Below are 21,667 nucleotides of genomic sequence, written 5' to 3'. Positions count from 1 at the left end.
ATAATTTTTCCAAGAACAATTACTAAAGCTCTTATTTTCATGATGATCAACATACTTCTCTAATGATTATTTCCCCTAATCTATTTCACAAGACTTTTCCCGTGCATAGCGTGGCTCTATAGGCCACTGTAATGTTAAGATGATTGTAGCGCCAATATAGCTATTAAGTTCTTTTATTTGCTTTTTGATACGGTATTAATGCTGTGGTAAAAAATGACAAGAAAATCAGCTCGTCTTAATTATTTTCAGCGTTGAGATAGAACTGCCACCAGATAATGCCTAGAATGCCATGACTAAAAGCACGCGTAAGAGGAGGTCTCCAAGAAGTGGTAAGGAAAGGCGCGCTTGGGGCAGCGAATGGAATGTCATCCATCGGATATGGCCGAGAAGCTTGCGTCGAGGATGAGGAGTTTCGACCACAAGAAGGCAACAAGTGAGCAGTTGTTTTTTAGTCAATTTGGAGGCATCTCCAGATTCCCAGTGTGAACATATGAAATTATATGAAACGACCGACGCACTGTGACGGATTAAATTGTGCATAATAGTCGAGGAGTAATCATGCCTTGCATCCTGCTTTCCCTTCTTCCTCTTCGCCAGCCACGCTGTAAGTGTGGCGCAGAGATAGTTGAGTAATCATTTTCCAGCTCAAAACTATCCATAACAGTCGAGTCTCAGAGAGAGAGAGAGAGAGAGAGAGAGAGAGAGAGAGAGAGAGAGAGAGAGAGATCGTAAACTGAAACCGAAGATCGTCCCTTGATGCGACAGCGCAAGCAAGCTGAATTCACCGAAGCTTCGACTCCGACCATGTCGAAGCGACCAAGACCCGACCTCCTCGAAGAATTGTTCGAATTACAGTCGGAGGAGTGCGGGAGCGAAGAGACTCTTCTTCCCTCGACCCGACAACGCAAGGGAGCTGAATTCACCAACACTTCGACTCCGACCATTTTGAAGCGACCAAGACCCGACCTCCTTGAAGAATTGTTTGAATTACAGTCGGAGGAGGGCGAGAGCGAAGAGACTCTTCTTCTTCCCACGACCCGACAACGCCAACGAGCTGAATTCACTGAAGCTTCGGCTCCGACCATGTCAAAGCGACCAAGACCTGACCTCCTTGACGAATTGTTTGAATTACAGTCGGAGGAGGGTGAGAGCGAACAGACTCTTCTTCTTCCCTCGACCAGACAACGCAAGCGAGCTGAATTCTCCGAAACTTCGATTCCGACCATGTTGAAGCAAGCAAGACCCGACCTCCTTGAAGAATTGTTTGAATTACAGTCAGGGGAGGGCAAGAGCAAAGCGAATTTTCTTCTTCCCTCTTCGGACTCACTGGAGAAGATCAATGTGCCGTTGGAGTCCAGCGCGAATTCTTGGCCATCTGCTTCATCCACCTCTGTGATTGGAAACAATTATCACATATTCCTGAGTTTTAGAGGCCCTGATACTCGCAAAAGCTTCGTCGATCACCTCTACCATAGACTCAAAGACGTGGGCCTAGTGTTCCATCCAAACTTTTTGTTCAGAGATGATGAGAACCTCCCCTTTGGCAAGGATATTGCTGCAAATCTCCTCAATGCAATCAAGTGCTCTAAGGTTTCGATCCCAATCATTTCTGAAAATTATGCTGCTAGCAAATGGTGCCTCCGCGAGCTCATTCATATTATGGAGTGCAAGGAAAGTAGAGGACAAATAGTCTTGCCTGTGCTTTACAAGGTAAAACCCCAGGATGTGCAGCACCTAGGGGGCAGCTTTGGAGAGGCCTTTCGAATGCATGAGCATCATTTTGATGAGGAGGTCAAGCAGCAAGGGCCGACAGCTCTAAAAAGAGCACTTGATCTTAGAGTATTCGAATCAGAGAAATTTGCTGATGGGTACTTCGTTTACTTTCTTTTAACAAATCCTTGTCGAAAGGATTTTTCTATTTATCATCCTTAATCCTTGTTTTGTGGAGCCATTAATAAGTTTTCATGTATTGTGTTGTTTGACAGGTGTGAAGGGGAATTAGTAAATAAACTCGTAGAAATAATAGTGCACAAACAGCAACATGATTTTCAACCACATCTTCCCATGAATCTGGTTGGAATTGATAATCGTGTGGCTGAGGTCATGAAGTTGGTGGATATTGCTTGCCCAGACACTCGAATTATTGGGATTTGGGGGATGGGTGGCATCGGTAAGACAACTCTGGCTACGATCATTTATAATAAGCTTTTTAACAAATTTAAATGCCACAGCTTTCTCCGGGATATTAGAGAAACAATTAAAAGCAAGGGCATGGAGTATGTCCAATCTCTAATGATATCGGATATAACAAAAAATCCTAAAAGTGGAGTGCGTGATTCCAAGACAGGGATTACAATGATCCGATCAAGTTGTGAAAAGAAGGTACTTATTCTTCTTGATGATGTAGATCATCGAGACCACCTTGATAATTTGATTGGAGATTGCAATTTCAAGTCAGGAAGTAGGATCATTATTACATGTCGAGATAAGGCCCTCTTGAAGTTTGAATATAAAATGTATGAACTCAAAGAAATGAACCGCAAAGAATCTTTCCTTCTATTTAGTAGATATGCATTTGAAGAGGAACAACTTCCCACAAATCTCGCAACTCTTTCTAGTGATATTGTTGCCACCACAGGAGGGCTTCCCTTAGCCCTAATGGTTATAGGTTCACTTCTCAATGGAGTAAAAGATCAAATGGTGTGGAGAGAGACGCTCGAGAAATTGAGGAATGCACCTGATGAGATTGTACAAGGAAAATTGAAGATAAGTTACGATACATTAACATATAAGGAGAAACATATATTTCTAGACATTGCATGTTTTTTCATTGGAACTGACAAAATAATTGCTACTTACTTGTGGGAGGATCTCAAATTTTTCCCAATAACCGGATTGCGAGTACTGATTAACCGTTCATTAATAAAAATTGATGAAGAGAATCGATTGAGAATGCATGATCAATTAAGAGATCTAGGTAGAGCTATCGCCCGTCCAGAAGATGTGAAGCCTTGGCATTGGAGCAGACCATGGGACGTGGAAACCATGACAATACTAGGACACAAGGTAACAATCATGTGTACTTTTTGTGTCTCCCCATGTTCTCTAGTGGCAGTCCCTCAAATTATTATCGTTCTTTTTCTCTATATCTTGGACCATTATCAACATGTTGTTAGCATTTTCTTGGTAAAAGCTACATCCAATTTTGGCCTTTAGTCCATGAAAAGTTTGCACTCATGATTATGAGGCTCAGAAGAGGGTTTTGCTCTTTTGTCGTTTTTAACATTTTTCTTTAGTAGATTTGTTACTGCTTCTTACTATATTACTTGTTGAAAACAAGCATCCCACGAGTTTGAAAATTTACCTTATGCCACTTACAAATCCGGTTCATCACACTCTAAAACGCATGAGAGTCTTTATAACTGTATGCCGATTGATTTATGTTATTCAACCAAACAACAAAAACTTTGTTGCCGATCATTACTTTGTTGTCTTTCATTTTATCTTCCCAAAATATATCAGCAATATAGTTTTTGAAGTACGTTGGTGTGAGGATAAATACATGGATCACATGTTATACACCTTTTTCACTCTTGAAAATTTACTTGTATGATATATGTGATAATCTCCTTTGCTGAGAATCAAATACATTATTTTATATTCAACTTCCAACTGCAAATATGTGCAATTTGCTCATGTGTAGGTTTTACTTTTTATCAACAAAAAGAAAGATTACAGTTCCATTATTTGCACCTTGACTATCAGCTATCAACTTAAGATTATGTTCAATTTCAAGTAATAAGATGTTATTAAGTGGTTTTATATGTATGACGAATCTATACAATTGTTTTGTAGGATTTATTATGCATGTTCGCGATGTAAATCCAATATGATAATGTAAATGCAGAAGTACATGTGCTTAATACAAAGAAAATTAAAGATTTAGTTTAAATTGCATTTCTTAGTGAATATTAAAAACATAATTGAAGAAGCGCCTCTAAATATATCAAATTTTTTGAGTAAACTAGAAATGCATAATTATGTTATTAACATGGTTGGGTTGGTTGATAACTTGAAACAACATTTTATAATTTGGATGCCTCTTAATCAACAATAAATAGAAAACTCTTATTTTTCTTTTCACTTAAAGGATTGATAAATTTTAGAGAAAATAAGTTCAAATTCTCTATTGTGATTTTGGCTTTTCTCTTATAGTCGCCTATACCAAGTACCAACTTGTAGTTAAATTAACAAATTACATGAAAAAAGATTGTTGGAAGATTGTTCAAGGTACATTAATTATAGAGGAAGTGGCATAATTCACGTTTTTTTTTTTTTTAATTTTAATCAAGCTCTACACGTGCATCATGGATCAATGGCGTTCATAGAACTCATGGAATTTCGATACGTGATGTGACAACATAAGGCTATTCTACCCAATTTTCATAATATGTCCTAGTATACATACTGGTGCTATGCATTGGTATCTTCAGCACATAATTCACTATGTTGCAAAATTAGATAACAATTAATTACGATAGAAGAAAATAAATAACAATTGACATATGATTTTGTAGGTATTCATGCAAAGTAATTTTCAACCAAAAATTGAAAAAGAAAAGATCGAAATAAGAAATCAAATTATTGTAGAGAGTATGTGATGGACTATTGAAAGGTGAAAGAAATTGTAATCTCGTCGTATCTGCCCTTAGTGTAATAGGATATCCACCTCCATTCTATAAAGCAAGGATTAATTGTGCCTTCACGCACACACACACACTAACAAAGAGGAGACAAAAATCTATTGTTAGGTATTAGGGAAGAAAAATCAAATAATTAACTAATCAAATAAGATAACTGGAGGAGCAAAAAATAAACGCTAGAATGAAAAAAAGAGGAAAATGATAATAATCACTAACCTTTATTTACTAATTTATATGTTTTTACATGATTGGGTGAATGCAAAAATGCACGAACAAATTCTTAAAATCAGGTCAAATTTCATGATTGATTGGGGCAAATTCAATTATGACTAATTGAATAGTGTGTTCTTCTCAGAGGAAAATTATCCGATCAGTCCTAAACTTATTGTATGGATATCAATTCAATCATGAACTTACTAATTTTGTCAATTTAGTATTAAACTTTTGAGCAAAATTTTAATATAGTCTCCCAGATCAATTTTCATAAGAAATCACCAACATGGCGGTCCAATTAATTATCAACCGTCCTATATGGCACATCGCCATGTTAATGATTTCCTGCAAAATTGACCAAAAAGATTAAAATGGAATTTCATGTAAAGGTCTAAAATTAAATCAATAAAATTAGTAAGTTTATGATTGATTAGACAATTTCTTCTAAGTCTAAGGATTAGTTGTTAAGCTTTGAGCTTGAATATCCAAAAATGAAAACTCAAGTTCAATAGACCAAATTCTTGTTTCCTTCTAGCTGTATCCCAAAACCAAAAATATTTTATGAACGGGAAGGGAATGAGTTGGCATCCTTTATTAATGCAGAAGTCTAATTAGGTACTTTTTGTTTTTGAAATGTGTAACAATTCTCACATATGTCAAAGGGATACCATATTTAGTCAGTCGTCAATACTATGTATGTTACAAAATTTAATTTCAAAATCTAAAAAAAAAAAAAAAAAACTAGACTAATTTCATATAGGAATTTCACATAAAACATCAAAAAATTGGGGCATACAAGTGAAGATCAACGTATTACATGACCATTTAATTGTAGAAGATCATATATATTTCTTTTTCTCTATAAGTATAGACAAAATGCATCTGCCACAATAACATGCAGAGTATACTAACAAAAGGAGGAAGGAGGTTGGATGGTATTTACAATCCTCGATTTTATTTTATTTTTTTGTAGGAGGAAAATGAAAATATTGAGGCACTATGTTTGGATGAAGGGGGCTCTAGAGAGTTCATGAAGCGAGAGAGCTTCAAAAAAATGCCTAGCTTGAAGTTCCTTTACCTGAAGGATGTGGAATTTGATGGAGATTTCGAAGGATCACTTGCTGAATTAAGATGGCTAAAGTGGGAGAGATGTCCTGTCTCTTTCAAGGCAACCAACGTTCATTTGGAGAAATTAGTCATACTTGATTTATCAGGTGATTACAGTAGTAGAAACCATATTAGTGAAAATTGGAGAGGATGGAGTTCAATTAAGGTAAAGATGAAAAATGTGTTTTCTTTTGTTACAATTGATGATAAATCATTCTATATCTAATTGCTAATCTTGGAATATGTTTCTTTCTTGTAGATGGAGAGGTTGAAAGTTCTCAATCTTTCAGGTTGCTTAAATTTAATAAGCACCCCTAGTCTCTCCACATTAAAAAATTTAGAGATGCTAATCCTGGAAGATTGTCTTAATATAAAGAAAATTGACCCTTCCATCGGAGATGTCAAGTGCCTCATTTCCTTGAACTTGGACAATTGTCAAAGTCTCGAGAAGTTACCCGAACAACTAGGTGAACTAGAAGATTTGGAGGAACTTTTGTTAGACAACACTCCGATGAAAGAAATCCCTCCATTTATAGGATCATTGAAAAAGCTGAAGAGGCTTCGTGCACGTCACCTAATAATTTTTTCATTAGGACAGATCCCTTCTTCAATTGGTCAGTTGGGAGAGTTGGTAGAACTAAACTTATTAGGTACAAATATTGAGGAATTACCCGAATCCATTGGGGAATTGAACAAATTGAAAATTCTGAGGATTTCTCATAGCCACATAAAATGGTTACCGAGCTCTATTGGAAAATTGCGAAGCCTTGAAGAGCTCAATGCCGATAGATGCCTTCACCTGGAAGGACAAATTCATGTTGATAAAGGTGGATTGTCTTCTCTAAAGACCCTTTGTTTACGTCATACAAAAATTTCTAGCTTGCCGGAAAACTTAGATCAGCTTTCTTCTCTCGAGTGCCTCGATTTATATGACTGTTGCGAGCTTCAGTCACTCCCAAAACCTCCTTTTAGCTTATCATTCCTAGGGCTCACCTGTCGGAGTAATGAGCTGCCACCGCTCTCTCACCTGAAGCATCTAAAGGAGCTCAACCTTGGGCGTTGCAAGTCTCTTCAAAGCATCCCAGAGCTTCCCTCCTCCATACGGACACTTGATGTTTGGGGATGTCCCAAATTGGAATGGTTGCCAAATCTTTCCAATTTGGAATTTTTGTCGGAATTATTGCTCGAGGATTGCAATGAGATGAAGAAATTGGATGGACTGGAAGCTTTAAAATCCCTAGAAGGGTTGCATATCTCTGGGCACAAGCACATTCAAGTACTGGACCTTTCAAAGTCGGAGCATCTAAAGAAGTTGATTGTTTGGGAGTGCAAAAGCTTAGTTGAAATTTGCTGCCCTAGTAAATTCCTGGAGTTCTTTAATGCGGATGGCTGCGAGTCACTCAAGATATTACCAGAATTTTTACCACACGACGGGCCATGATTTATGAGGGAAGAAACAACAAGAAGCTAACTGAGGTTTGTGGGCTATGGTCGGATCTTCATGAGGAAGCCAACGAGGTTGTGGAGGACGTGGTGCGATTTTGGGCATTGGGGTAAGAAGAGGAAGAGGGTGGAAATCGAGTAGAGAGAGAAGGGGAAGAGATTGAGGGGTCCAACATCATCTGGTGGACCGTTTCTATCTTCTTCCGATGGATGACAATGGGACGACTGATTCCAAAGTGAGATTCATGCTCACATGCTCCGCTAGCTGAGAAATGGAATTCGACTTCTAACCTCACCCAGTCACTGATTGCTTGAAATGGAGCAATGGAGGAGTTCGATGATGGGGGTGATCATGGAAAAGAAAGGATGTTGGAGGCAAGGAATCTGGTGAAGGATCTTCATGCAGGGTCTTCATTGCTTCCGGTTGCCGTATCTTCAAAGAGTCCAGGTGATTGGACCCCTTTTAACATTAATCCATTATTGTTGCTGATTGATCGGTTTATTCATTGGTTGATTCTTGGCATGATTGGTGCATGCGCATTTTGGTGATTCGAGGTTTTGAGTCGCTATTGTTGGTCTAATTTTGGATGTTCGATGTCTGAACACAATGGAAATGGAATGAAACTAATTCGAGCTTTTCAGCATGTAAAACAAAGCATGTTAGTTGTCCTGTTGGATTTATCAGCTTGTGATTCCTGTTAGGTGTAGAGATCTGCCTTCTACCAATTTGCTATGGTGTAACGAGATAACTCTAGCAGCTTTTGATTAGGTTTCGTGTCAATGGTGGTGAATTTTCCTTGTATTATCTGAGCAATCACAGAGCATGTATAGCAGGATTAACCGGACTTATGAGCCTATTACTGGTTTAGGTTGATCTTATCACTTTGTCTAGGTAGAGTGGAAATTGAGTGCAAATTTGTCGAAACTAATGTGACCTAACTTCAAGTTGAATAGGAAGATTACCTTGATTGATGAGGTTCTACTTTCATAGCCATTTCTTTCCTTTTCTCGAATCTTGATGCACCTTGAGGGGCGATGAGAAGTGGAAAGATGAACAATCTCCTGTGAACCTTTTTTTGCACCTATGATCCAAAGAAGCATTGTCTCCATGAGTATGTGGAAATTCCTAATGTCCTCACTCAACCCATTTAGCTAATAACGTAGTGAAATGGTGTTGAAGGCTACTAATTTCACACGGAAATGGATGCTAGTGTCCAAATTGTTGTGATGATGATATGGCTTGTTCATTTGTCCTTACTTTTTCTTTGCTAGCTTTCTAGTTGAATGGAATTGCTCCTTATCTCCTTCTGACTCTGGGAAAATGCAAAAACTTGAGCTGCGATAATAGAAGTATGTTGGTTTCAGGCTCTAACATTGTGGCGTGTTTGGAAGAACTCTTGCTTTTAACTTTCATCTATACTATTGTTTTTAGCATTTGCAATATATCTTTTGCTCAATACTCAATGCTTCAAACCTTCAGAAAACATAAAACTTTGCATTTTATGGCCAATTATAGCACTTGTCTTGCTGACAAGGTCAGGAAGTACCTTTTGATTTCTAATGTTGAAACGGAAACACCATTAAATTTGTTTCTATTTCCATGGTTGGTTTACAAGTTGTCATCCTTCATATGGATTCTCTATAATCTAATGGTCGTGTTTTTTTAAGGTTACAAACTCTATGCATGTCGATTGTTGCCTGCACCGATGCGAAATTTAGAGTACATAGTTGACTGAATCTGAGAGTAAGTAGCTTTTCTTTTAAGTTGCCTGAAGATTTCAGTTCACAAGAAGGTGTCGAAGAATGGCATTAAGTCGTGCTTGAGAAATATCTGGTCATTGGTTGGTTCAACCATGAATTTGAGGATTGCATCTCCAGCGGGGATGGGTTATGTTTGATGTAGGGGTGGAGACTGCTTTGGCCAACTTATTGTCTGTTCCTCAACTTTTCAACATTTTTATTTTCTCATATTGGGCAAGAAGGTCGGTCCATGATTGAGCTGTGCCCTCGATCGCTGGTGCTACATTGTTCTGTCATGGAGTCTCTCCCCGATTCGCCCACAAAAGCTCCATCTATGCTGTTTGGGAAGCTTGATTGTGGAATGGTAAGGAAGAAAATCAATCTTCAGAGCTTAGTTTGGAGGCTTTAGATGTTGCCACTATTAAATAAGTGACATTTGTTTTGTCTAATTTGATTGTTGCAGATAATTATGTGTCTTTGTTCAAATCCGCTTTTGTTGAACATACTCTATTTTTACATTAATACATAAAAGGTTGTTTGGGGTGTTCATCCGCAAGTTTAAAAGTTGAAGCACACCGGTTGGTAGATGAGTTACTGATTTGGTGTTAATTTTTATCCCTAGTAGTTTGGTGCAGTCTGTTTATGATTGACTTATAGTGATGAAGTTGCTGTAATACTTGGGATTTGACCAAGTTAAAAAAAAAAAAAAATTATGAGGCCTATAAAAAACAAAAAAACAAAAAACAAAAGAGAAGGTTGAAAAGTCAAGTAAACAAGGGAAGCGGACGTCGACTTAAGGGGAGAAAAAAGAGATGCCCGGCTCCCTCTTAATGTGGGAGCTCATGTAGAAAGAAAATGGAGAGGAGAGAAAGAAGAAGATCTGATTCTAGAGAAGGCTAATGTCTCCTACTAAACAAAAAATATAGTAGGTATAGTGTCGTTTTCTGTGGAGATTACTTGCATTCATTTGTATTTTCAATTTGGACGGGGTTTTTCTTTGATATGTTATAATTTTCCTGTCTTAATCCCAACAACTGGAGGAAGTTGTTTCAGCAAAGTAATTGTAATGCTTCAATTATTATCTGGCTCGTGATCATGATATGAATAAAAAAGATCAGATTGCCTCCAAAAGGATATTTGATGTCTTCAATCAAAAAGTATGAGATTCTTCATTCTCAACGTGGTATCAATCTATGTTTGTTTATATAAAGTAATACTGTAGAGAAATTCACAATCTGATGGATTCTGGAAACTGCTCACACATATGTGATCTTGATTGCATTTTATTAATTTGTTATTAGGTCATGGAAGTAGGCAAAGAAGGTACCATAGAAGTGTTCTGCATTTTCTCAAAGCCAAGGCACTAATGTCAAGATGATGAATCTCCACGGATCTTTATCAAACACAGCTCATCGCTTAATATGCCAATGTAAAGATTGCTCTTTCTGAAGGCAGATACATGGCCTTGATTAGGCTGAAGGTATTATCATCAACGATCGAAACCCAGTACAAATCATGAAGCCACTCTTTCCTTGTTTTTCTTCATGCCTTTAATTATCATCTTGCAATTTCGTACCTTAACATCATTTGCAATTTATTACTTCAATTCTGTCATTGATTGGTGATGACAATGTTTACACCCTAGAGGCTTTAAAAAGAACAGAGGATTTCCATAGTATTGTGGATAAATGTGAGAGCCAAACCAGAAGTATGGAGGAAGTCCTTAAATCAACCGTATTGCTTTCATATTTTTGGGATAAATGTGACAAGTAATCAATGGGTGACTAAAAAGGTGATTTGCTTTAATGTTTGAGAGCTGATCTAGATCTCTAATTTCCATATTTTCTTGATCTACAACTCAAATCCGAATGTTTTGCTATAGATGCCATTGAATGGTATTGGAAAGTCATTCCTGCAATAATTGTGGTTTTAGCCAGAAATATGCACTATTTTTGGCTTGGCTGATGGCGGGGACAAAAATTCTGTGGTGCTCGGGTACTACCCTGCTATTTATGGCTCTAAAAATAAGTGGGAGGAGCTGTGCAGGTGATTTTTAATTCTATGGAGAGCTCAAATGGTTTTGCATCAGAAGCAAGCATTTCCAACTACAACTGTAATCTTGACATAAGAATAGCTCATTGGCAATATTAAGAGTGCAAATTGACTTGGAAGATACTAATCATATTCTTTAATTATCATTTGCACAATAGTTAATGCGTGTCTCTGAATCCTTATGAGAGAAATCATGTTCATTTATTTTCACCTACACAGAGTGTGCCAGAATGATGATGAAAACATATGCTCCATATAGAGTTATGAAAAATATTTGCATGACAACAACACAATAGAGATCGGATTCTGGAGATCATCCATCTCGCATTTTCATTGTTCATACCATCAGTGTCTTTACATATCGAATTTGCATCCTTCTATTTGTTCTTCATTTGGTGACGACAATTTCTCATGCTCTTGATGCTTTAATTGACCAAAAGCTTCACTATAATTTCGGCCATGGTGTGAGATTCGAACCAAATATCTGGGATATGGATGCAAGGGGGACGTTCTTTAAGCCTATCGCGTTGCGTCTGGCTTTATTAATGGGAGCTATCCATCATAGTAATTAAAACAAGTGCCTTACTTCATTGCCAGGACATTTGAGAACTGATCTAGATCCATGAATGCCCATCTTTTCTTGAAGGGATAAGTGTAATAGAAGTCCTAAAACTTGTTACAAAAATGCAATTAAGTCCTAAAACTTGTCAAAATGGTTCAATTGAGTCCTAAAATTAACACCGTCAATCTTACTGATGGAAAATGCTGACGTGGCATTCTAAATGATTTTTTATTTTCCACTTGGCTTTTTAAAATAATTTTTATTCCTAAAACTTGTTACAAAAATGCAATTGAGTCCTAAAATTTGCAAAAAGTGCAATAAAATCCTAAAACTTGTCAAAATGGTTCAATTTTTTATTCATAAAAAATTATTTTTAAAAGCCAAATGGAAAATAAAAAAATCATTTAGAATGCCACATCAGTATTTTCCATCAGTAAGACTAACTGTGTTAACTTTAAGACTCAATTGAACAATTTTGATAAGTTTTAGGACTTAATTGCACTTTTCGCAAGTTTTAGGACTCAATTGCATTTTCGTAACAAGTTTTAGGACTTAATTGCATTTTTGTAACAAGTTTTAGGACTTAATTGCATTTCGTAACAAGTTTTAGGACTTCTATTGCACTTATTCATTTCTTGAACTATTAAGAGATCAAAATACTTCATTATTTTCTTACCAAAAAAAAAAAAAAAATACTTCATTACTTCTTACCAAAAAAAAAAAAAAAAAACCTCATTACAAATGCCACCACAGCCATAATCCTATCATTAGCACCTCCTCATTCTTAAGCACGATAATCCTTTTTTGTTCTACCGATCGTTGCCGTGTACATAAGAAGTATTTTCAGTGTATATATAGAGGGAAAATTACGTGAAAAAGCAAAAATGAAAATGAAAGAGGGAGAAGAAAGCAGCATTGGAAGCTACTCTTTCCTTATATACGGTCAATAAACTAGCCAACTCACTCATTTTCATGAGTCTCGCGCGCTCTGTTCTGAAGTCCAAAAACTCGATGTAGGGAGATTTGTAGAGCACACCACTTGGAGATAACTGCTTCAAGATCAAAGCAATCTCGTTGGAGTATCTGAGACTTTCTAGAAAATGGCTTTAACCCATCGAGAATGAAGCTTTGTGATTGTTGCAATGGATTCATTTACTCGAAATCGATCAGTATGTGTGGGGCATGGTCGCTATCCAAATGACAACTTATCAAGTGATTGAACAATTTCGAACATCTTGTCATGCCCCGAACCCTAGGCATGCGCACATTGCTCGACGGTCGATTAAAATGCGACGTCCCAGGACGCGTCTCTGGACCCATTCTTTTTATCTTTCAATTAAGCACACGCAAAAGCAAATTAAACAAACACTCGAACAATCACCAAACACAGGGATAGTAAAAACATGCTAACGCTTTTATTTCACAACTGCACTTTATAACCATACCAGGTTAGCCCTACAGGTTTATACACATAAGTCCAATTCAAAAAGAAACCACTAGGCCACCTATGCTCCGGACCCTTCCACCTCGGGCTTCGGATTCTCCACACTACGGCCCTGAAAAATGTTAACCACGACAGGGTGAGATGAAATCTCAGTGAGCCAAAACCCTAAACCCCGATTAGAACAAATTCTCCTCGAAGGTGGTCCTAAACATGCACCATACAAAACTCACCTTGTCTTTGCGCGTACCTGCACGTTACCTCATCACATATGCTATTATCAATGCAGTAAGCATAATTTAATAACCAGAACACATCATTTCAATCACATGGGTTTCGATTATAAGGCTAAATCGTTATGACACGTCCCATACCGTGCCACACAATTTTGCCCCATAATCAAACGCAGCTATCACAACCACTCAGGCGTGTTCCAGTTATTACGACTCATCGGCCACGGCCAACTCAAAAGTCAACGGTCATCCGGCGTAACTAGGCATTGTCCCACTTTGTCGAGCACGGCAACGTCCCGCGTAAACGCATCAAAACGGCATTCCATAAAGGAGCATTGGCCTGGCCTCCACCACGACCAGCATCTGTTGACGTGGGGCATCCAACCTTAATCAAGCATCGTCCCATGTAAACGCATCACTACCCCACATAAACGCATCAAGGTATTTAGGTGATCACACAAGCACGTGTTTAGCCAAGGACACCATGCTTCGCATTCAATTGTCTCGTTTTCAAATAATGAACTTGGCAACTTTTCTTCATATTAAAAATTCCCAATAAAATAATTGTGCGTGATCACATATTTAAACCAAACCATTAAACATAGTATGCTCTCATTTCAAAATTCCATGATTTTATATAGTATATAAAAAATTTGGTGTCGAAAACTGACACCAGGTATTTTCTATTTAAATACCATAAAATCAAATTTTGCAATAACAATCCATAACAGCCACTAAGCGCTCCCACTCTTTCTCCAACTATGGCTGTCAATGGGTTGGGTCGAGTAGGGTTTTTATGATACTCGACCTGACCTGACCAAAAACCCGTATATCATATAACTTGAAAGAATAGGTCGGGTTAGGTTGAGTCGAGTTGGGCCAACACCGGCATCAATCAGCTAGGTGTTTCACCCTCATTGCATATGCGCAAAGAGAGAAAAAACCCGCGTTGGCCAAACCCAACCTAACCCGACCAAAACTCAAACGATACCAACACATAAAAAGGCCCAACCATTTAAATTAGGGTCAGGTCAAGTCGAGTCGGGCTAGCGTTGGTTTTTTTTACACCCCTACCTCCAACAATGGAAGAGCACATAGATTAACACCCCAACCAAGATGAATCCTGCCAATGCGATTACCATCATCGATCCCCCATTCGGGGGAGAGGTAAGGTCATCCTCCTAACTGGTCCTCTGGAGGATTGCGGCCTTAGTGGTCATCCCCGGTTGGGCAGAGAAGGTTTCCATATAGTTACTGGCAGATCAGAAGCCGGTGGCGGAGATGTTGGTCGAGGAGGCATTGTTGCTTTGGTTTGCTATTTCAAGGGGCACTCAGGACAAGGATTGGGTTTGCACAGAGGACGAAACAGGAGAGAGTATCTATATTTGTCACGCGACCCATAATTAGTTGCCAGGAAACCAAGCTGCTCGCTGAACCTGCATTTGTTTCTTATTTGAATCGAGGTGAGAAGCACGAGTGGAGCAGAGGAGGGAATAGCCGCATAAGATTTTTTTGACTTTTTGGATTTTTGTCAAAAATGAGTATGAAATTACCTACAAATGATAGGCCAAGGAAAACGAAATGGAAAATGACACTTTCGGTTCAAGAAATGAGCTTCGTTGCAATCAGAAATCTTAATCTTGAGTTTGTTACCCTTAACAATGCTTCGACTAAAAATCAGGAATCAATAGCCTCAAGTTGTAATTTCATTGATATCAATCAAATGAGGTACATTTATTGGAATAAAAAGTGCAACAACAAATTCCTACGACTTAAAAAAGAAATAAAAAAGTGAGCAAATACTATAAAGCTGCGAATTCTAAAAAGTGACAAAAGTTCCCACGCAAGGGAATGTGCAAGAAATTAAAAGAGTTACTGTTGTGAGCTTGCATCCATTCCATCCCACTAGTTATCCTCAATGGCGCCAACCAACCAGTCATCTAGTAAGGTTGTAATTCCTTTCATCATATCTAGATCTTCCTCCTTTGGATCATCCATGCCACCCCATCTATCTTGAGTAATGTCTCGTGAATCAACATAAAAACTCAGGGAAGCCGAATACTTCATATAGTAGTCAAATTTACCATTGGGCTGCCCCAAGGTGTCAATTACTCCAGCTTCATCATGCATTATCCATGTAGGCCTAAGGAAAGTGGTTCGCATAATGATCTAGCTCAGATTTCACACTTAGAAAGATTTGATTGACTCAATCTTGAAGATTGTTTTGCAAAACCAACTTTGTAATGCGAAACCATATAATTGATCAGCAAATCAATTTCAAGCCAAGTTTCTTTCTAAATGAAAAAAAAATTACTTATGGAAATCAAGACTCTAACCGTATGAGCAACTAAAATCAAGTGGAGATTCACATTTTGTTACTCAAAAACCACTCAATCTTTTTGATATAGATCTATTTGACGAATAGATTGGAAGATGATCCTTTGACGATTGTGACAATAGCTAGTTTGGAAAAAAAAAAAGTATAAAAAGGACCAAGATGCCAAGGAGTAAGTAAAAGACAAGGTCCAAGATCTCGAATTCCAAAGTCTGAATGTACTTTGACCATACACTTGTCTTTCGTGAACCATAATTTTGTGATCCTAAGAGAAGTATAGAAAAAAGTGATCGAGTGAGATAGTATGACTTATCATACACTAAGTGTAATCATTCATTATTGCAATCTCTTGTTAATCATTTAGTGGAATCTAGCTGATAGGCTATTAGTGTGGGAAAGTAGATGTAAGTTTAATCTTAGCCAAACTATTGTAAATCTTGTGTGCAAATCCTCTTATCCCTGGCCTTTTACTATTTATTATTATAGTCAAACTTGCTGTATTGCTTCTGAAGTTCATTCTATAGCAAACCTACTTTTGAACTTTTGTCTAGAATATGAACTTTGCAGTCTAAATTCAAACTCAAATCTTGACTTTTATTTCTTTTTTAATTTATCAAAATTCTATAAAATCACTTGCTCACCCCCCCCCCCGCCCCCAAGTGATCCTTGCTAGCTACTTAAATATACTTCTACTGTTTTTCAATCTCATCCCATCAGGAAGATGGTTAAATGACAAAATTGGTTAAATGTATGAATACGGTGGAGAGAAAATGGGAAATTTGGGTATGTTTCAATATGTAGATAGATAGGACGTGAGTTTATCCATAAGCTTTATTAGATGACTGTTAAGGTAATAAGAAAAACATAATAACAAATCTAAGCAATCAAGATATGCTCTATCAAAGAAGATATATGCATAATCCTAATAGATATGCAAAATCAAGTAAATATCCTAACATCCTCTCAAATGCAATGACTTTGAAAAATAATCCGAACAATGTCACAAAATCTTTGATTAAAAATGAGCTCAATGGATCTGAAGAGAGGTGGCCCGTAGCTCATGTAATGGCTTTAGGCTTCCATTGATGATGAGTTTCAATGTGTTTGACAGCAATGAGTCTAATGGTGCTGTTCAATTCTCGAAACAAGAAGTGATAACTCGAGAATTAGAGGCAAACAACATGCATCATCTGCAATCAGTTTTGCTGTCAAAGCAGTAACTGAACGAATGTCACTAATACAACTAGTATGGCTACAACAAGTTGAATAAGCTAAGCATTATTGAGCGAAAGCTACCTATGTGAAAAGGAAAAACTTGATTTGACAACGCATCACCTACGTCGTAACATGACCATAGCACTTGGTCAGACGCGAATGAGACCTTTGTCTGTAGCGTTTGGTCAGATATGAATGAGGCCTTTGGCTGAACACTGTCAGTGGGGATGGATTTATTTGGGTGTCCAAATGCGAAGTCCACCTAGTGCACTAGGGTTGCCCCAAGCTAGAAGGCTCTGGTGTCAAGTTAAATGTAAAAATGAGGAAGAGAGATGAGGAATTTGTGCATAATCCAATATATTGATAAATAGTACGTAAGCCTACTTAGAGATTTCAAGTCGCTTTCACAATCTACAAACAAAGCACTTGTTTCCCTCTAAACTATGATTCTTCACTCAAGTCACGTACAAATAGAGACTGTGATGGCATCTTTGGCAACCAATGGCAGGGACAAGTTGATGGTAAAAGCACCGGCGGCAATCCTGGCCATTGGCACGGCTAATCCACTGAACTACATCCGCCAGAACAATTATCCCGATTTTCTCTTTCGGGTCAAAAATTCTGACCACCTAACAAGTTAAAAAGAAGTTTGCGGGCATTTGTAATAGCAGTTTCCGTGTTGCTAACTAACTATAAATTTTTTTATTTTTTTTTTTTTTATTTTTGGGTTTGTGCTAACATTCACTAGACAAATCTTTTATTTCATGACCATGATTTCAATGAAAACGTTTTATGACCTATTTACATGAATACTTTGCATGCCCCTACAGTTAGCGATACGAATAAAATGGTAGGGATACTTGGATAAAGTTGTTTACCAAATCTTACAAAATCTCACATGCCAACAGGTGATCAAGTTCTTCGAAAAATATCACTTGGGTTTATTTGTATAGTCATTTCCTTTCGATTTGATAAAGCATTTTACAACTAGTATATATGTACCACATGTGGTAAAGTTGTTTACCAAATCTTGCAAAATCTCAACTTAGGATGCCGCTATTATCACAACCTAACCCCTCGAAGAGAGAGTTAGATTTAAGGATATTCTCAACTTCAAACCGATGGCTTTTCATTAACTCAGGCTCTCTCAAGCTCGTAGCTCATGCAGCATTCAAGATTTTAATCGATTTAAGCCTATACAAATTTTGACCAAAGAGTTGCCAGTAGCCCTTTTGAGGTCAACTAGAATTTTAGTATCCGGAGAATATCTTACTATTTATACAACTAGAGATTCTAGACTCAAAGACTTGATGCTAACGTTGTTTCTATACCTTACCTAATTACATGCTAACTAACAACATGGCAACCTATCCACAAGAAATGCGTAATCAATTATAATCGTGAAAGAAAACATACAAGTATCCAAATATTGTCCCTAAGAATAAAAAGATGATCAAAATAAAGAACCCTCTTGTAAAGCCTAAAAACTTGTCCAATTTTAGGTTTTAATTTCTAAAGGTTTCCTAATTTATTTATTTTTTTTAAAATTTTAGAATTATCTGAAATTTTTAAAATAATTTTTCTAATTTTTTATTTTCTGGATTTTTTAATGATTTCCTAAATTTTCTAAAATTTGTTAGTGATTTCCGAATTTTATTAAATTCAATAAATTTTCTGATTTTTCAAAAAATTTTAATTTTTTAATTTTTTTTTTTTTTTTTTGTTTATTATTATCTTTTAATATTAAGGTAAAAGAAATTCGGACCGGGCCAAGAGACCCGACCCAACCAAACCTGACCCCATCGGTCCAGGTTGGACTAAAATTGGGCCGGTCCTAAGGCCCATTCAGAATACATCAAATAGGCCCACTAATATTTTTTAGAACCAAAATCACCCAACCTCCAGCCCATCTTCATTTCTTGTTGGCCCAATGCTTTTTTATTCTAAGCCCACTTCTCATTGGAATTCCACTAATCCACCCACTCCTAGCCCATGAACAGTACCCAGCCCAACCTTTTTTATTTGATTTTTTTTATTCTTTTCTTTTTCTCTTTTGTCTTCTTCCCTTCATCTTTACCGCAACTTGACGAAATGAACAAAAACCGGAGGACATGAAGAAAGAAGAAACATGCGAAAATAGACTCATACATTTCACAGAACATAAGATTTTAAGAAAAATGAACCCAGAAACGGTATGAACTACACGGTAACTTAGTTCGGCCATTTCGATGAATATATGGCAGGCGTATTTATACACGAACTTCAGAAGCAAGCTCAATACTCTATTCGATCCGAACATGATATATCAAGCTTTAGATCAATATTACTTACCACAAAACGATACTAGCTTCGAACAGCTTTTCACGCATTGATCATCACGCCATATATCCTATGATCGGCAAAGAAAAGCAAATAAGAGATTACCTGGCTTCGAAGACGAAATGGAATTGGCTATCCCCGTGAATGGGTTGAGCTCGTCCTTTAGCGATTAGTGCCTGGTTTCCGCAACGCTTTTGACGATGGGCAGAACGGAACGATGAAAAGGCAACGAACGGTGGCGAGATCCGGGGTGGCGGCCACCTCCGATGACCGACGCAGATGATCCTCCTTCCAGCCGAATCCTCTATTTACGAGGCACCCTCTCGTCGCTGGCTTTTCTTCTTCCGATCCCCCTCCAAAAAAAGTGACACACACCCCTCTACCTTCTCTGCCTCCAAGAGCCTCCAGCTCCCCACTCTTTTCAGCAGAGAATCCCCTTCCGTTAGACCACGCTCTCTCTGGTTTCTTTTCTTCAATGGCCGAACGCTCGACCTCTTGCCTCCAGAATTAGCGCCCTGCCCCTCCTTTCTTTTCCCTTCCTTCCGGTTCGACCTCAGGCAGTCTCCTCCCACAAACCAAAACCAGCCGAAGCTCCCCCCTTGGTTCTCTCACTTTCCGGCTCTCCGCAACTTGGCCTCTTCTCAATGGCCGCCCTCTCCGAAAACCGACAGGCGTCTCTCCTCCTTTTGTTACGCGAACAGGATCCTCTTCAGGCGAGCATACCTTCCGGCCGAAGATGTTCCTCGGCGAGCAACTCCTTTCTCAGATTCTCTCTCTGCGATCTGATCTTTGCCAAAACCGCCGAGCCTTTCTCCGTTCCCTCTCGGTATCTCTCTCTCCGTAAAAATAGCCACTCAAGCCTCCGCCGATTCTCTCCATGATGCGGTTTTCTGCCCTCACCATAACCGAACGATTCCCATTTTTTCGCCCACGTCCTTCACGCTTGCTCGCACGCCCCCTCCTCCTCACTTGTGTGCTCAAGGAAACAAAGAAAAATGGGCCAAAAGAGAGGAAGGGAAACGAGGAGATGGGTCAAGGGGTGAGCCGAAAGTTTTAGACAACTGGGCCGGAAATGCCGGCCCGCTTGAATTCTTTCTTTCTTTTTTTTTTTAATTATTATCATTTTCATTCATCCTTGTTTATTCATTCGTTTGCTTTTTCGTCACTTTTTATATTTTTTTGCTTTCTTTTTTTTTTTCTCTTGTTTCCTTTTTCTTTTTAAATAAATGGATACTTAAAACGTAGAAAAAAATTCGAGTGTCAACAGATATTAAAAGCATGAAAGAAGAAAAGAAAAAGTGAGACATTCAAGGAAACACAAAGGATAATATGATCAAAACATATAAAAATTGAATGTTTAAATAGAAAGATGTGTGAAAAAAGCATGACTCTTATTATATAGTTGAGTTGATGTATCTATTATATCAAATATTTTCTCAAATGTTAAAATTGCTCACTTTCACCAAAAATCCACGTTCTTTTGCACCCAAATCAAAACCCATCAACTATGAAAAGCTAAGCTGAATGAAAATGAATAATTATTAGTTTGTTTTGAATTTCAATATCCATGTGATTGTTGGCATTTCATGCTGTATATTACAATATTCACGAAAGTTTCTAATTTTAGCTTAAGTTTTTTCCATTTATGTAAACTCATGCAAGACAGGCAAAGTTGTCGCAACCTAAATACCATTGATCACCCTCTCCAAAGTCATGGTAGCATTAGAGCCAAATGGAACTCAATGAAAATCATCTCGTCACTGAAGAATTGAAGCTTTTGAAATCTGCAGTTTCCTTCTTTGCTTCCCAATGTTAGGATGAGATAGTTAAATTTAAGGGTTGCTAGAAGGCCTTGGAACTGATCGATTTTTTATTCCTATCTTATGATCCGATGCGAAGTCTAAATTCTCGCCATTCATCTTGTTCTCCCTCCCAAATGATTGGGATTGAGAGGAGAGATTATGGGATTTACTTGGAGAAGAACTATATGAAGAGTCGTGTAATAATTTATTACAATTAACAATTTATTAAATCTATATTCCCTCACAACCATAAGTGCTACTATACCTCAGATTAATTTAGCACTTACTGGCAACTGATCGGACATACAAGAACAACCCTTGCATGCATCATGATCCGATGAGAACAAGAAGTTTTGTGGGCTCTGCGAGGATCCAGTATAAAAATACTTTCTTGATTTCTCACCAAAAATTAAACATGTTATTCCAATTTCAAAAATTTACAAAATAATTATGTGCCTAAAATTAGCATAAAAGTACTTTGCAAGATTTAGCATAAAACTAA

At 37.7% G+C, this 21,667-nt stretch overlaps 1 protein-coding gene across 9 annotated transcripts; it reads left to right on the top strand.

The window, feature by feature from the left end:
• The first annotated feature begins 434 nt into the window (after positions 1–434).
• LOC104439344 (TMV resistance protein N-like) lies at positions 435–10,938 on the top strand. 9 transcript variants are annotated; one of them, XM_039308177.1, is made up of 7 exons: positions 436–673; positions 706–1,868; positions 1,986–3,066; positions 5,890–6,189; positions 6,283–7,914; positions 9,449–9,570; positions 10,508–10,938. In XM_039308177.1, the coding sequence occupies exons 2-5, from the start codon at positions 757–759 to the stop codon at positions 7,462–7,464; spliced, it is 3,675 nt and encodes a 1,224-aa protein (XP_039164111.1). In that variant the 5' UTR covers positions 436–673; positions 706–756; the 3' UTR covers positions 7,465–7,914; positions 9,449–9,570; positions 10,508–10,938. The 9 variants fall into 9 exon arrangements, with proteins under 9 accessions (XP_039164105.1, XP_039164111.1, XP_039164110.1 ...); XM_039308176.1 differs by having other exon boundaries at positions 9,370–9,570; XM_039308175.1 differs by having other exon boundaries at positions 9,345–9,570.
• Positions 10,939–21,667: the final 10,729 nt, after the last annotated feature.

Source organism: Eucalyptus grandis, chromosome 3, assembly GCF_016545825.1.
Source record: "Eucalyptus grandis isolate ANBG69807.140 chromosome 3, ASM1654582v1, whole genome shotgun sequence".
NCBI lineage: Eukaryota > Viridiplantae > Streptophyta > Magnoliopsida > Myrtales > Myrtaceae > Eucalyptus > Eucalyptus grandis.
The sequence above is the reverse complement of the archived record's forward strand: the minus strand, read 5'-3'. Positions and strand labels throughout refer to the sequence as shown.

Excerpts from the sequence above, each read along its gene's own strand:
- LOC104439344 (XM_039308171.1), top strand. The coding sequence starts at position 757 with ATGCGACAGCGCAAGCAAGCTGAATTCACCGAAGCTTCGACTCCGACC. Across the intron at positions 3,067-5,889 it reads TGACAATACTAGGACACAAG|GAGGAAAATGAAAATATTGA; the intron begins GTAACAATCATG and ends ATTTTTTTGTAG. Across the intron at positions 6,190-6,282 it reads GAGGATGGAGTTCAATTAAG|ATGGAGAGGTTGAAAGTTCT; the intron begins GTAAAGATGAAA and ends TCTTTCTTGTAG.